This window comes from Curcuma longa, chromosome 14, assembly GCF_044706935.1.
Source record: "Curcuma longa cultivar G26 ecotype Majalengka, Jawa Barat chromosome 14, ITB_CL_G26_1.1, whole genome shotgun sequence".
NCBI classification, from domain to species: Eukaryota; Viridiplantae; Streptophyta; class Magnoliopsida; order Zingiberales; family Zingiberaceae; genus Curcuma; species Curcuma longa.
This window is the reverse complement of record NC_133874.1, coordinates 10,204,865-10,217,989: the sequence shown is the minus strand read 5'-3', so window position 1 is coordinate 10,217,989 and position 13,125 is coordinate 10,204,865. Positions and strand designations below refer to the sequence as shown.

The 13,125-nt window shown below is 37.7% G+C and overlaps 1 protein-coding gene across 1 annotated transcript; it reads right to left on the bottom strand.

Moving 5' to 3' along the window:
* Positions 1 to 4,153: 4,153 nt before the first annotated feature.
* Positions 4,154 to 11,968, bottom strand: LOC141844951 (chaperone protein ClpB3, chloroplastic-like). Its single transcript, XM_074732935.1, has 10 exons — positions 11,595 to 11,968; positions 10,284 to 10,502; positions 9,512 to 9,749; positions 8,315 to 8,510; positions 8,119 to 8,173; positions 7,218 to 7,368; positions 6,501 to 6,809; positions 6,143 to 6,408; positions 4,772 to 5,698; positions 4,154 to 4,671 (listed from the first exon to the last, which is right to left on the bottom strand). The coding sequence occupies exons 1-10, from the start codon at positions 11,856 to 11,858 to the stop codon at positions 4,333 to 4,335; spliced, it is 2,964 nt and encodes a 987-aa protein (XP_074589036.1). The 5' UTR covers positions 11,859 to 11,968; the 3' UTR covers positions 4,154 to 4,332.
* Positions 11,969 to 13,125: the final 1,157 nt, after the last annotated feature.

The following is a 13,125-nucleotide window of genomic DNA, read 5'->3' as shown; positions in this document are numbered from 1 at the left end:
TGGAGAGGTGAGAATTTTGACTCCGGGCGACTCTATCCGGAATCCAGTCGACTGGACGGTCTAGGCGCTTGGAAGGTGAATTCAGGCGACTCAGGTTTAGATAATCGCAGCGGAAGTCAAAGGTCATCCAGAACCTCCACGTCAACACAGAGTTAACTGGAAGGGACATTCAGACGACTGGAAGTGTCGGGTTAGCAGCGTCGATGGCGGATCGACGGATGTCGTGGAGGCGCCTGGAAAGCCTTATAAAAGAGCTTCGATAGCAGGCTTCCAGAAATCAATTAAAAGCATTGCAAAGAAACCTGACGACAGTCTGCGCATAAAGGATCACCCTAGAAGCCGTCGTAACGCTGGAGTTCGCACCGCAAGCTTCATCTTCTTCTCCAGTGGTTTGAGTAACGATTTACTTGTTTTTAATTTAATTACGATAAAGTTTTTATCGTATCCTTTCTGTTTTTGTAAATTATTACAACTTCTCTCCGTAAGGAAGGAGTTAAATAGTGGATTGTCCATACGTAAATGATCAAAGATCGTGGGCCTTGGAGTAGCAGTCTGTGGCTGTGAACCAAGTAAAAAAATTCTTGTGTTCTTCTTGTGTCATGATTCTTTTATTTCCACTGCAACATTCTCTGATTCACGAACGAACAAAAATATTAACGAATTTATGAAAAATTGAGAAAACGCTAAAAAAAATAGCGCTATTTACCCTCCCTCTAACACTCTCTACGATCCTACACATTTGATTCTAGCAAAAAAAAACAACAAAACTGTTCCAAGACTTGGTCTTGGTTTAGCAATGAAAGAGAAAGATAAAATAAATTGATAAAAATTCAAAAACTTGTTCGACCAGTGGTTGCACTGTGTTCGAGTGCCCCTCGCTCTGATACCAATTGTAGGATCGTTGAGAGCGCTAGAGGGGGTGAATAGCACTATTGGTAGTGTTTTCGATTTTCATAAATTCGCCCATGAATACGATCAAAATAAAGTAAATGCAATGGAAAATGTAAATCACAAAGACACGAATATTTTTATTTGGTTCACCGTCCTTAGAAATGAGGTACAAAATTGATTTAGAATTATCAAAGTAGAAGACATGCAGACTTCTCGTGCAGTACTTCAGCGTTATGATAACATTCCCGGATATTATTTCGTGCGCAGACGATTGTCGGGTGTCACTGAATTGATGTTATGAGGGGTCTCCCTCGATGCTCTTATATAGGGCTTTTCAGGTGCCTGGAACCCTTTCCGAGTGCCTCCACGCTGTCCATCGATCCACCATTGGTGCTGCTAAGTCGACACTTCCAGGCGCCTGTATGCTGACGTGGAGGTTTCGGATGAACTTTGACTTCCACAACGCTTATCCGAATTTGGGCGCCTGGAACCACTCTGGGCGTCTGGAAGCTATGGTGTCCCGACCACTGGGACTCCGCCACCTCACTACTTCGCTGGTCCGGTTCCGTTGATGTCCGGGCGCCTGAACTCTGATCGCCTGGATCCAGATAAGAGCGCCTGAAATCAAAGTTCTCGTCCCTCCTTTCCTGCATTATAAGTTAGCACAAAACAAAAGTAACAGGAAGGAGTTAAATAATTTTGCAATTGTTTATGGTCTTAATTTCGAATTTCCAGTGAAATTCTGGGTTAGACCAACACCTACTGTTCTCATACTAGGAACGCGCCCTTACCCACTCCACTTGGGAGAATTTACCTATTTGCTAACCAAGTCCTCCAAACTTATTAGACTTTCTGCTTAGCCTCGATCCTCAGCCCTAGGATTTGCTGCTAGACATCTGGTCCACCTGACTTACCTAGACTTCCATCTGGTCCACCTGACCTGTCTGGACTTCCACTGTCATGGATTTGGTCTACTTGACCTGTCTAGACTTTCACCTGGTACACTTGATCTGCCAAGATTTCTGTCTAGTTCTCCAGACCAAGACTTCCACCGCCTAGCCTCCAGCCAGAACTTCCATTGTCTAGCCTCCAGTCAGGACTTTCATTGCCTAGTTTCCAGTAGGACTTGCCTGTGCCTAGCCTCAACGAGGACTTTCCTGTGCTCCCTGCACACTTAGATCAACATGTTAGAAATCATCACACATTTAACTTGAATCTCTTGCCATTATCAAAACTAAGGTTCAATTATCTGATGCTCCCTGTACCAATACTCAAGGATTGGTAGATCGATCATAAGGATCGGTAGACAGATCGGGTTCGACTGACCGACTTCGAGTCCGGACTTCGATCGATGATGTGGCAAGGATCGATAGACCAATCCCAAGGATCGGTAGACCGCTAAAATTGATAATGACGAGATCGCATATCGCGATAAACTCGATCGTAGGGATTAAGTTTGCCCAAGATCGATAGATTAATCATGATATATAAAAGAAGGCGTTGGAAACAAAGCTCAACTTAATCTCCTTACTACTCACACTCTATGCTCGAAAAGAAAAAATTTCAACGTTGCTCATGTGATCGGGGAAGCGCCAGGAAGAGTGTAAGGCACCAAGGGCTTCCAAATTGACTGTCGACAAATCAATTTGTGCCTTTGTATTACATAGCATTGCTCTTATTATTTTAAATCTATATTGTGTTTGATAACTTGTAAGATGGATTTCTTCGCCTCTGAAAAAATTTTGAAAAAGAAATAAAACTAGTGGATGGATGTCTCCCATATATAGGTCTTGGACTAGCAACCTTAGGAGGGTGTGAGCCACGTAAATCCCATGTATCTGTTTCTTCTTGTCTTTATTATACTTCCATTACATACTAACTTTGATAGAAAGAACGAACACATGACGAACAAAAGAGAAAAACAAACGATCTATATTCACCCCCTCTATCGATTCCATCAGTCTTACAATCATATCACGATAATACAGTTATCAGTATCATTCCTCTAATTATGATTCAACACATTCAATGAAAGAGGGCACTTCTTTAGGAATTGGATCTTCGCTATATTGATTGACTCAAAACAATAATAAATTGCAGTTATTTTTAAAAACTTATAATTTATAACTAACTAGATTTATATAAATTGTCAAAATTTCAAAAACGCAGAGAATGGTAAGATTGCAGGTGGCTATAAGAAATAGATTAATCCTAGTTTGAGTCGGTTAAGGTGGTTAGGATCGTGCAATATCCAAAAATAGAAATCTTGTACATGGTTAGACTCAAGAGGCTCTAAAGAATCTATTAGTCCTAATCTTGATCAATTTTGTTCAACTAGAGGCTATCAATGAGTTTTAACCAAACTTATGAACTAACTTACCTATAATCATAAATGTTGGGCATGGTTAGGCTCAGAAGGTTGTAAGGAACACATTGGTTCTAGTTTGAACTGATTTTGAGTTGGATAGGACTATCAATAAGTTTTGACTAAAATTCAAGAATGCATGCTCAAACTCAAGAGGCTTTAAGGAATGGACTAATACTGATTTAAATTGGTTTTGATGTAGATAGGACCATCAATGAGTTTCGGTCAAAAGTCACTACTAGTTCTACAATGTCCAAAAACAAGAATGTTAAACATAATCAAACTCAAGAGGTTTTAAGAAATCCGTTGTTGGTGTCTTAGAATGTATATAATGAGTCCAAGTCTCTCGGTGAGTATTTGTCAATGCAATCCTAACTTTGGAATTTAAATTTGAAGGCATGATCAGCCTCAAGAGGCTACAAAGAATGGACTAATCTTGATTTAAATTGATTATGAGGTAGTTAGGGCCATCAGAATTAAAAGCACTTTTAATCAGCACAAAGGAACCTCTTCTAATGGACATTAAAGGGGGGAGTATTATTAATGGGGGAGTATTATAAAATGATGAGTTACGGAATGTTCAATCGTGACAATTACAGTATCTTATGATTTTTTTTTTCAAAGATATTCAAAGACATTTATTTTTTTAAGATGCCCTATCATATGAGTAATGATGTTAAAATGTTAATTAATGAAAAGGTTATATTTTTATTTCTTAAATTGGTCGACACACATCCTAAATGACCAACAATATCAAGATATTTGATTCTATATGTCGAAAGAATTAAAAGAACAAAGCATCTCAATAGATTATTTTGGAAGATGAAATTAAACATCTTTAAAACTTATTATTATTTTAGCGATCAACTCTTTTAATAGTAAATCCTGTGAAATCCTCTGAAAATTTTATCATCCTACGTTTCATCTGCTATTTGCTCCACCCAATTTTTATTATCCTTATATAACCGAGAGAAACAAACTATTCTATACAACATGAACAATATAGTTCATGAAACATCAACCATTTGGGTTTAGCTCTTTGCGTTATGCCTAGGATGAAAGGAAAGACATCCGCATCAACGACTAGGCAAGAAGGCCTCCTGGCCCTCAGATGAAGACGCATCCGAAGAAGCACCTGCATCGTCTATCTTACGAAACACTAACTTTTGCAGAGGAAGCTGACCATTGGAGAAAACTGTGACTTCAGTGTCCACCAAGATACTATCCTCATCCTTGAAGTCTCCCCTCAGAATGCCCTTTGCCAGTTCGTTCTCCACGTTCTGCTGGATAACACGCTTCACTGGCCTTGCGCCATAGTTGGGATCGTACCCGAGGCTTCCGAGAAATTCCACAGCTGCGTCAGTCACCTGAATCTTGATCTTTCGATCTGCAACTCGCTTTTGCACTCTTTCCAACTGCTTACACAATGCAATCATAGTAAGCAGCAGAAATGGAAAACATTGTGATATTGGATATATTTTCTTAACAAAATGTTTCAATAGTCAGAATCCATACCTGTAACTTCACAATACTGTTTATTTGCTCGCGATCCAAGGGCTGGAAAACAATATACTCATCAACACGATTCATGAATTCAGGCCGAAAGATTGACCTAGCAGCATCCATCACTCTCTGCTTGATAGCCTCATATGTGGAATCCTTTGATTCTAATTCATCGTTCATATTTAATATGTATTGGGAACCAACATTAGATGTCATAATTATAACTGTGTTTGTGAAACTCACTGTCCGGCCCTGTGAATCAGTCACTCTACCATCGTCCAGAATCTGAAGGAAAACATTGAACACATCAGAATGTGCCTTCTCAATCTCATCAAACAATATAACTGCATAAGGCCTTCTACGAACAGTCTCAGTCAACTGTCCCCCCTCCTCGTATCCAACATAGCCTGGTGGGGCTCCAATCAATCTTGACACTGCATGCTTTTCCATGTACTCGCTCATGTCTATTCTCACTAAAGCTTCTTCTGTGTTGAACATATAAGAGGCAAGTGCTTTTGCCAATTCTGTCTTGCCAACTCCAGTCGGACCCATGAACATGAAACTAGCAATTGGTCGGTTGGGATCTGAGAGACCAGCTCTGGACCGTTGAATGGCCTCAGCCACAGCTTTCACAGCTGGGTCTTGACCAACAACTCGCTTGTGAAGTTCTTCTTCCAGAAACAATAGCTTTTCTCTCTCTGATTGTTGCAGCTTAGACACAGGAATGCCAGTCCATTTGCTGACTATTTCCGCAATGTCACTTCCAGTCACCTCTTCTCTAAGCATTGATTTGCCTGAATTTTTATACTCAATTAGGTCCTTTTCTGCCTGTTGAAGCTGACGTTGTAGAGAATTAAGGCTTCCGTATTTCAATTCAGCTGCCCGGTTAAGATCATATTCACGCTCTGCTTGCTGAATTTCTACATTCAACCTATCAATCTGTGATGAAAAGCTTAGTCAGTAACAAATTACATTAATGATTTTAATCCAAAACTCTAACTCATGGGTGGTTGAGTTTTAGAAAATTAGTAATCTAAGATCATAATTTTAGTTGTAAGCTGTACCGAAAATACATAAGCTGTGAAGGGAACAAACGATGTGAATATTACCCAACTCACAAAATTTGATATCTTTCTTGGAAAAGGAAACTGATCTTTGGAAAAGTTTAAATGAATTATTAATGGAAGATCACTATTCCCAGTTCCAATGCAGTGGAAACTACTACAAACAAAAAAAAATCATAAAAGCCAAATGCATAAAAGAATATGAGCTTGCATCTCTACATGCAGGTAGAACAATGTGTTCTTGTGCGCTCCTTAAGGTCCTGCAATGGCATAAGTGATATGCTTTATCGATTAAGGAGTAAGGAAAGCTATGTGATACCTCTTCTTTTATTGATTGAATTCTTGTCATTACAGATTTCTCATGTTCCCACTGCTGAGTAAGTTCAGCCTGCTTCTCCTTCAACAGTGAAAGTTCTGTTTCAAGCCGGTTCAACCTATCTTTGGAAGCTTTATCAGTGTCATTAGTTAATGAGAGTCGCTCCATCTCTAACTTCAATACAGATCGATTAATTTCATCCAGAGCTGTTGGTTTAGACGTAATCTCCATCTTTAGCTTGGCAGCTGCCTCATCAACCAAGTCAATAGCTGCAGCAAACAGTCATTTGAAAATCCATAAATGTCGTAGCAGAGAAGAATGTAACTTTGGTTAACTGTATGGTAACATATCAAGGGTTTACCTTTATCTGGCAAAAAGCGGCCACTTATATAGCGGTCAGAAAGAATAGCAGCCTCAACGAGAGCACTATCAGATATGCGGACACCATGATGTAGCTCGTATCTCTCACGCAATCCACGTAATATGGATATTGTATCCTCTACTGTAGGCTGATCAACATAAACTTGCTGAAAACGACGTTCCAAAGCTGGATCTTTCTCAATATACTTGCGATACTCATCAAGAGTCGTGGCACCAATGCAGCGCAATTCTCCACGTCCAAGCATGGGTTTCAAAAGGTTGCCTGCATCCATGGCCCCATTTGTGGCACCTGAAAAAGAACAGACATATTGTAACGCTCAAAATTAGAAACATCCAACATATAATTTACTTGAATATCTGCTTGAAATGCAATACAAGATTAAATTATAAAAAGAAATGGAGTGGATCCTCAAATGACACGATGAATTATCTGAAATCAATGAAAAGTGTCATAACAAAGGTTCAACATGAAAGGGATTGGAAGGTAGTTGGTTAGAATCTCATATGAAAGTCACAAAATACTATTATGAAGGAAACACAAACAAATATTTTATGTATTTTTATTATTCATTCACACAATATCACCCTATTTGTCTTCCACATTAGACAATTAAAAAGATTGACCATGAAGACTTTTAAAAGAAATATGCCACCAACTAAGAAACACAAAATGATTGTAATTAAGCATTCTACATACCTGCCCCCACAACAGTATGAATCTCGTCAATGAAAAGGACTATCTGGCCATCAGATTCCGTCACTTCTCTCAGAACAGCTTTTAGTCTATCTTCAAATTCTCCCCTATACTTTGCCCCAGCAATGAGCGCACCCATGTCAAGAGAAATCAGCTGCACGAAAGGAGAAGCCTCATACACAAAACATACAGATTAAAAACAAAATTGAAGAGATAATCTAAAGACCTATGTTGTAGTTTGTTACACTTGATCTAGCTTGTTGAAATAAGAAAAAAGAGCTGGGATATCAAAATGAGAAGTAGAGAACATAGCTAACTTTCCCAGAAAAATCTATCTTTAAAGTTTATACAGGCCATACCAACTCAACATGAAAATAATAAATTTTGATCATGTAAAGAAAACAAGGCCAGAATAAGCCAACAAAGGAAAAAGATCAGAGATCCTCCAAATCATGGTTAGAAGCGTTGTTCTCCTCTTTTTTTTTTCCAATGACTACATCTTATCTAATATCTAACCTAACAAGCAGCAACCTGAATCTGTATTACGAGAAGACACTAGGATGATACGATTCCTAGTATAAGGTATATCATGTAACAGATTTAAATCATTTAACATCAATATTAAAAAGTGATAATTAAGAAAATGAACAAGCCAAAAACAGATTTAAGTCAGGGAGGTTCACAAATCAACTAAGCAACCTCATATGGTACAGTTTGTTATTATTTGCAATCCTGTAGTGATCAGCTCGAGTAAAAGACAACATGTGAGCTGTAGGAGATCTAGTCATCCAGTTTAACACACATGAAATTGATTGATTGCATTCAGTACCTAATAGCTAACAAAACTTATGTGTAACTGAGTTCTTATTTCAATATCCAAGAGCAAAAATTGAACTATACTTACCTTGCGGTTCATCAAAGCCTGTGGAACATCCCCTTGCACTATCCTTTGTGCCAACCTGATAAATAAGAGTAACATTAGTTTTTTTTCTTCTAGTCATTCAACATAAAAAGTCAGTTTTAATTATGCTATCCAATTGAGCTAAACACAGTTTGTATAAATTTTCATATATTAAGAAAGAGCAAAAAGTCATTCCTACCCTTCTGATATAGCAGTCTTTCCAACACCAGGTTCGCCTATCAATACAGGATTGTTCTTTGTTCTCCTTGATAAGATCTGAATGCACCTACGAATTTCATCATCCCTTCCAATGACTGGATCAAGTTTCCCTTCCCGTGCCATAGCAGTCAAATCTTTTCCGTATTTTTCTAATGCTTCATATTTACCCTCAGGATCTGTTACAAGAAGTTGTCTCCCAACATTAGCCTCAATAACTTCAAGAGCAATAAATCAAAGGTAAAAGATAGTAGAAAGTATTGAACACGGTTTCAGGAGTTATAAAGGCTTGAACCAAGATTCCAACTATTTAGCAATGTCTAAACAATGCTTTGAATCATTTAATACATTAATGGTGTTCCAATCGTCATGATTTTAGATAGGATGCATATCTGACAGTATAAAAAATATGAATTATTCATCCAACATGTAACATGTTGAAGACACTTGGAAAAAAACCAAAAGAAGGTTTTTCATGTTCTTGAGTTCTAGGAAGGGATTCTATAAAGGGAATGCTTAAGCTCATTCACGGTGATAGATTGCTGGAACTATAAACTCCCACTATTATCCCACAACAGCCAGAAAATGGAGTAAATTGGTTATCTGAATCTTTCTCATCCTCGTTCCACTCTGGTTTCTCACGGAATTTACCTGCCTAATAATTAACATCCTTGAATAGACCAAACCGTAAGACTAGCCCAGTAATGTGACAGGTCCACAGTCTACTCCATCAGCCCTAGCAGTCAATAATAACAATAGTAGATTTGTTTAAGCCTTATTCTCAATTGGTTGATAACTTCTAATATGGAAGTAAATTAGAGTTTCACACAATGAAAGATAGTAGACTCAGTTTAGAGTGAGGAATTCTGTACCATTTAAACAAAATGGTCAGAGAAACCAGCAAATGCAGAAATGAAGTATAACTAGCCAATACTATTTCACAAACAAAATATATAAAGGGCCAAGTGCAACAGAAAACAATGCTACCTTGCACCTGCTACAAGAAAATAAAAGAAGGAATGTACAAATCCATGACAGGAACAAAAAGAAATAAACCCATTTGTCAATCTAAGCAAAAGATTATTGGCAGAAGCTTATGAAACATAAAACAGGGCAGCCAACAATAGTCAATCAAACATATTATAATGATAATCATCATAAAGGAGCTAAGAAAAACTACCTTGGTCAATGACATTTTGCCGTCCCCTTATAGCTTGAAGGGCAGATTTTAAATTATTCAATGAAATCTGAAATTCCTTGAAGAGTTGTTTTCCAAATCGCCGATCTTCTGCAAAACCGAGTACAAGATGTTCTACAGATACAAAAGAGTCACCATATTCCTTTTTGTATTCCCTGGCTCGCTGAATTAAAGCTTCAAGATCTCGACCTAACATACTACCAACAGATTCACCCAGGACCTAATAGAGACAATACAAGGGCAGACAACAAACAAGGAAATATTAGAAAATAGAGAAACAGAATAATCATTGTTAATTGATAGGTATTCGTTCACGGTCAAAGTAGTGAGAAATGATGAGAATGTGTATCAAAAAGAAGATGGAGCACAAGCTCCGGTTAAAGAACACCAGATTCTATCTGGAATAAATCAAGAAGAGAGACCCATAAGTGACGATTAACTCAAGAGGCTGATAGATTATTCTTAGGACTATGTTCATTAACCTAACTATAAGATTGTCAAATTATCTTGCAAATCATCTAATCTAGAATGTGCAACAACCAACTGATGTTGAGGAACAAAATTATTGGGACTGCACTGGATAATATGTTGAAAACAAAAATTACACTGCAAACAATAGTACAGTAGAAGAAAAGATAAAGAAGCACCAACCACCATAAGAGGATACCATCTCATATCTATATACTAAACTGTGTAGAAGACTAGATATAACAAATAAATTAAAATAAAAGGGGGCAAATATTATAAACACTACCTTAGGCTGCCGCTGGATGAATCTATCAGTAGCTTCTAGTAGCTTAGTATTATCAACTCCTGCCTTGGAAAATATTCGACGTGCAAGCCCATTTTTTTGCTCTAACAATGCTTTCATTAAATGCTCAGTCTCCACTATTTGATTTTTGCTTTCTTTTGCAACTTCTGGTGATGAAACAATAGCTTGCCAAGCCATCTCAGTGAATTCTTGTTGAGTGATCTATCAAGAACAAAAAAAAATGGGATGAGTCTTGTCTCAACTTGAAAATAAATACTGATATCAGTTAGTATCATATGTTGTTTTGTTGAGAAGAAAATACATAGAGCAGATGTTCAATGAAAAACAGAAATAGCAATGACTAAACCAATTGAGAAAGAAAATCCAAGGTTGTTGGTGGTTTTCTTTTCTAGCAGAATAGAGGTTTGAAATATGCTATTCATTGGCATTATCATATGACAAATTGAAATTAAAACTGGGGATATACACCACAACATGTGCTGGTGTTTGGTTTTCCTAGGCAAAGAAGAACAGTTAAGAGTACCAGAACTAAGAACAAAAAAAAACTTGAAAACATTGAGAAACTGAAATATGCTAATGTCTAAGGCTTAACAATAAAATTTCGAAGCAACAGGGCAGTATGTAAATGGAACATGCAAATTCTAAAGCTTAATGATCAAAAGAGGACAAGGACCGTTAGAAGTAACTTATGGTAAAGGGGAAGGACTTTTTTCCACAAAACATTAAATAAATATTTGCATTTATAGCTCCAATACTAAGCAATAGTTTAAAAATACCCACCCAATGCAACCTGGAAACTCTGCCTAATTAATAACATACATGAGCGAATACTTTTTGAGTTGTGGCTGTTTACTTGCTGAACAACCTGGGCTTTGTTTAATAATTAAAGTACTATAGTTTGTAATGGACATCTTTCAAAAAATTTGTTGAATAATTGAAGTACTACAGACTATACTAGAGAACTGTCAAAGGCAAAGCACCAAGGATGGTCTTTGAGGTTGCAAGCTTAAGAAATCACATTTGGCTATAGTACAAGAATTGGAGCTAAGATACTTGAATACAGTGACCTAATTTTCCCTAACCTGAGTGAGATTTCGCAATAAAAAGAATAATGGAACACAAAAGGAACAAGCAGAATTAGACCATCTTGGTTAAGAAGACAACCAAAATCCGAATAATCTATGAATTGGTAAAATCATACAGCTACACTTTCTGAAATGTGCTTCAACACATAGATTCAAAAAGCAGCATAATCATCCAAACGAGTAAACAGGAAACGGAAACTAGAAATACCCTTCCATCCTTGGGCGCTTCGCATCTGATGACGACCGACCTCGAGACGCTACCCGAGCGCCCGACCCTCTTCGACAGGAAGAGATCACTCCTCCCGAGGGGGGTTTCCGACCATCTCAAGGCCCTGATTGTCTTTCCGGAGGCCCGACTCCCAGATGAAACAGGGAAGGCGAGTGCGCTTCTGCAGAAGCGGCTCCGGCAAGCATTCGATGGCGGCGGAAGGAGGCGGAGGCTGTGGTTCGTGGTGCAGAACACAGACGTCATAGATGGGATCCGGCGTCAATTCCGTCTCCGGCGAAGGGTTTCAATCGTCGGAGCCCGGCAGCTGTAGCGGGACTTAAATAGAGAACTGGCTGGTGTCTCTCGTAGGTTCGGCAGACTTCGCGAAGATGGTGGACACTGCAGACGACGCCGATAAAGAGTTGTCGCACCGCCAAGCAATCGATCTGGACCATACGATCCTGATCGAACGGCTATTTGCTACCATTTAAAAGCTCAAAATTTCTTGGCGGAAGAAAAAGAAGAAAATATCCAAAATCAACATAAAAAAAAATTCTGAAGGAGATAGAGCAGGAATATGCTAGAGGATAGTGGACACATGCGACTCAGCAAATATCCTCTATCTTGATGTGTTTGAAGTCCCAAAATAGACTCTTAGTAGAAGAGGAAAATCTAGAAATAAAACATCTTTGAGGGGCTAAGTTGATTAGGAAGCCCACTCAAGATATTATGCTTAAAAATAGAAGTGTTTTATTTGTAGTGGATTCCACTAAACATGACTTCAATCGATTAATTTAGGTTGAGTTGGCTATGCAGTTGATTAATAATCTGTCTTATTAAAATAATTATTCTCTATTTAGGAGTTAATTGGGGAAGTCAATTGAAAATGGTTTAGTCTACTAGGCATTTGGTTGAATCTCCAACAAAATTTGGAAGAGGATTGTAGATGTGGTAGAAAGATAGTAATTGCCATATGACTTATATGATAAAACATGTCAATTGACTAGGAAAAAGTTGAAAGATTTACTAGAACAAGTTGAGTTGATTGAATTTTTTGTTAGGTAGAAGCTTATGCAATTTGTAAACAATCAACTTGAAAATGAGCAATAGGCTAGACTTGTATAGAATAACAATTTGTAGCATATTTGAAGGCAACTTGAAAGTTAACAATAAAAGGAGCAACAAGAGTTTACTTTATATTCATCTTTCTGTTTACTTAGCCTAATTATTTTTCACTTACAAGCTTAATTGTTTTTATTCTTGTTGTAAGAAGCTTTGTAATAGTTTTTTCCCATCTCTCCCAGGAGAAAAGATAGTGACATTTGAGGGGTGACTCTCCTTATGAATCATAAGTCATGAAGTAAAAACTTAGGAGTTTAGAACCACCTTAAAAGAATTATGTTAGATGTGTTTGTCTATAAATGCTCATTGACAAGCTAAAATTTTGAATTTTGATCACCCAAAGATGAGTTTAATCGTCTAAAGGTGTCGTGTAGGATTGATTAATGAGCAAACTAAAATTTTGAATTTT